At 30.0% G+C, this 2042-nt stretch overlaps 1 protein-coding gene across 1 annotated transcript; it reads right to left on the bottom strand.

Moving 5' to 3' along the window:
* Positions 1 to 217: 217 nt before the first annotated feature.
* LOC143911548 (uncharacterized) lies at positions 218 to 1790 on the bottom strand. Its single transcript, XM_077430467.1, has 2 exons — positions 1709 to 1790; positions 218 to 1579 (listed from the first exon to the last, which is right to left on the bottom strand). Exons 1-2 carry the CDS (start codon positions 1711 to 1713, stop codon positions 298 to 300), a joined length of 1287 nt encoding a protein of 428 aa, XP_077286593.1. The 5' UTR covers positions 1714 to 1790; the 3' UTR covers positions 218 to 297.
* Positions 1791 to 2042: the final 252 nt, after the last annotated feature.

The following is a 2042-nucleotide window of genomic DNA, read 5'->3' as shown; positions in this document are numbered from 1 at the left end:
TAAATTTAAAAATAAAAGAACAAAAATACTTAATATAAAATTGAAAAAATAAATAGCTATGAAAATTAAAGAATTGAATAACAAACAAACTGTGGTATGACTGTAGCTAAGCAATTCGTTATTTATTAAAAAACGTAACAAATTTATCAATCTGAATCCCAATTCAACATTTATAGATGGTGATAATTATTATAATATTCAAAATAATGAGATTTTTAAGGTACATTTCATATTTTATTTATTTAAAACATAATATTGATGTACATTAAATAAATTATCATTGTACATACACATACTTTATGTACCAGGTGGTGTTACAAGCATTCCATTATTTTTATTATCGTTGTTTGAGCTATCGCTGTTCAGTGCATCAGTAATTGATTTAAGGAATTCTCTAACACGTGATAGATGTGAAGCAGCATCAGTTAAATCTTTAACTTTTGATTGCAATTCGTCTTCAACAGCACAAACAAACTTATTTGAATTTGGACCCGGCACGTCTTTCATTTGTACTGTTTTCAAAGGAGCATAAACTGCAAAACGCCAATTAAATTCATCCAAACCTCTCACAATCTTAGGTGTGAACACAATTGAATATAATTTGTCATATAGTTCATTTTTTTCTTTCAATTCAACTTCCAATTTGTTAATTTCTTTTGACATTGAATCAAATTTACTACCACACGCATCAAAACTATCTGCCGCTGATGGATTATAGGCAGTATTTTTTTGACTTCCGAAATACTGTTTTGATGGTCCTCCGCATGGAAATAAAACTGCTTTGCTTCTCTCCAAAATTTCAGAATTTTCATTGCCAAGTGTTGCTTCATTGTACATTTTTAAAATTTGTTCTCCCGCATGTTCTATTGATACTTCGAGTGCATTTTTAGAATTTCCTTGTTTAGGTGCTAGTTTACACGATAAAGAATCTATATTTTCTAGTTTATACAGTGTCCATTTAGTAGGGGATATCTCGACGGCAATAATAGATTTTCCTGATGTTTTATCAACCTTAATAGATGCCACTTTATCTCCTAATTGTTTTATATCACTAACATCTATTCTTCTTCCCACTTTGTTGGGATTTTTTGTGTCAAATGCATAAAGTCGTCCAGTTGTAGGGGTAGTTTTTGACAAGTTTATGGGATACCCAATAAAAAAGACTCTACTCTTAACCATGTCGACGTTGAGTTGATCAATTTTATAGCCATTTTCAGGTATTATTCTTAATTTTTTTTCAGAATTTATTTCAGTCATATACATTGATTTGTCTACAGTGAAAATCCTATTGCCCATATCATCTATATACGACTTTCGTGTATCAAATGTAATTTTGTTATTCAATAAATGTTTCGTATTACTATCTTTTCTAAGTCCAAATGTATCATTGTCCACTCGATAAAAGATATAACCATACTCGTAGCGTAATTGTTTGGGTGGGCTTCCATCAAAAGTTTTGACTGTTGTCAATTCATAAGCTTCATTGAGTATGGTAATGACTGAATTTTGTATATTTTGCTGACATTGCTTCGCTCTCACCCAGAATACGAGTACTAATATGTATATTAACACAAACAACCTGGCAATGTGAACGTATTAAGTCGTTATTTTCAATTTCATTTCAAATATAAGAAAATATATAGATAAAAATGTACCCATTTTGTGAATATTTTATAAATAAATATGTTTTTTTAATAATTTTACTCACTTCATTTTAATACTCGATTTTTATAGCTCGACTCACATGCTTAAAATGACAATCTTCCATAATTTATTAAAATGACTAAAAATACAACGATTCTTAAACTTTAAAATATAGTTTGCTTGTTTTTAAATGGATTTAAAAATGTGCATTCGTTTTAAGTTTATATTTTCATCATCTAGTCCACTCTTCGATGAAGGCCTATCCAACACGTTCTGTTTCGCACAACTCTCCTCCATTTCGCCCCTTATATTTTTCTAAGTTCGTCTACCCATTTTTCTTTCACCCTTTTACATTCTCTCGGGTACCATTCCAGCACTTATTTTGTCCACCTTTACTA

This window comes from Arctopsyche grandis, chromosome 5 (genome assembly GCF_051622035.1).
Source record: "Arctopsyche grandis isolate Sample6627 chromosome 5, ASM5162203v2, whole genome shotgun sequence".
Taxonomy (NCBI): domain Eukaryota; kingdom Metazoa; phylum Arthropoda; class Insecta; order Trichoptera; family Hydropsychidae; genus Arctopsyche; species Arctopsyche grandis.
This window is presented reverse-complemented; position numbering and strand designations above follow the sequence as displayed.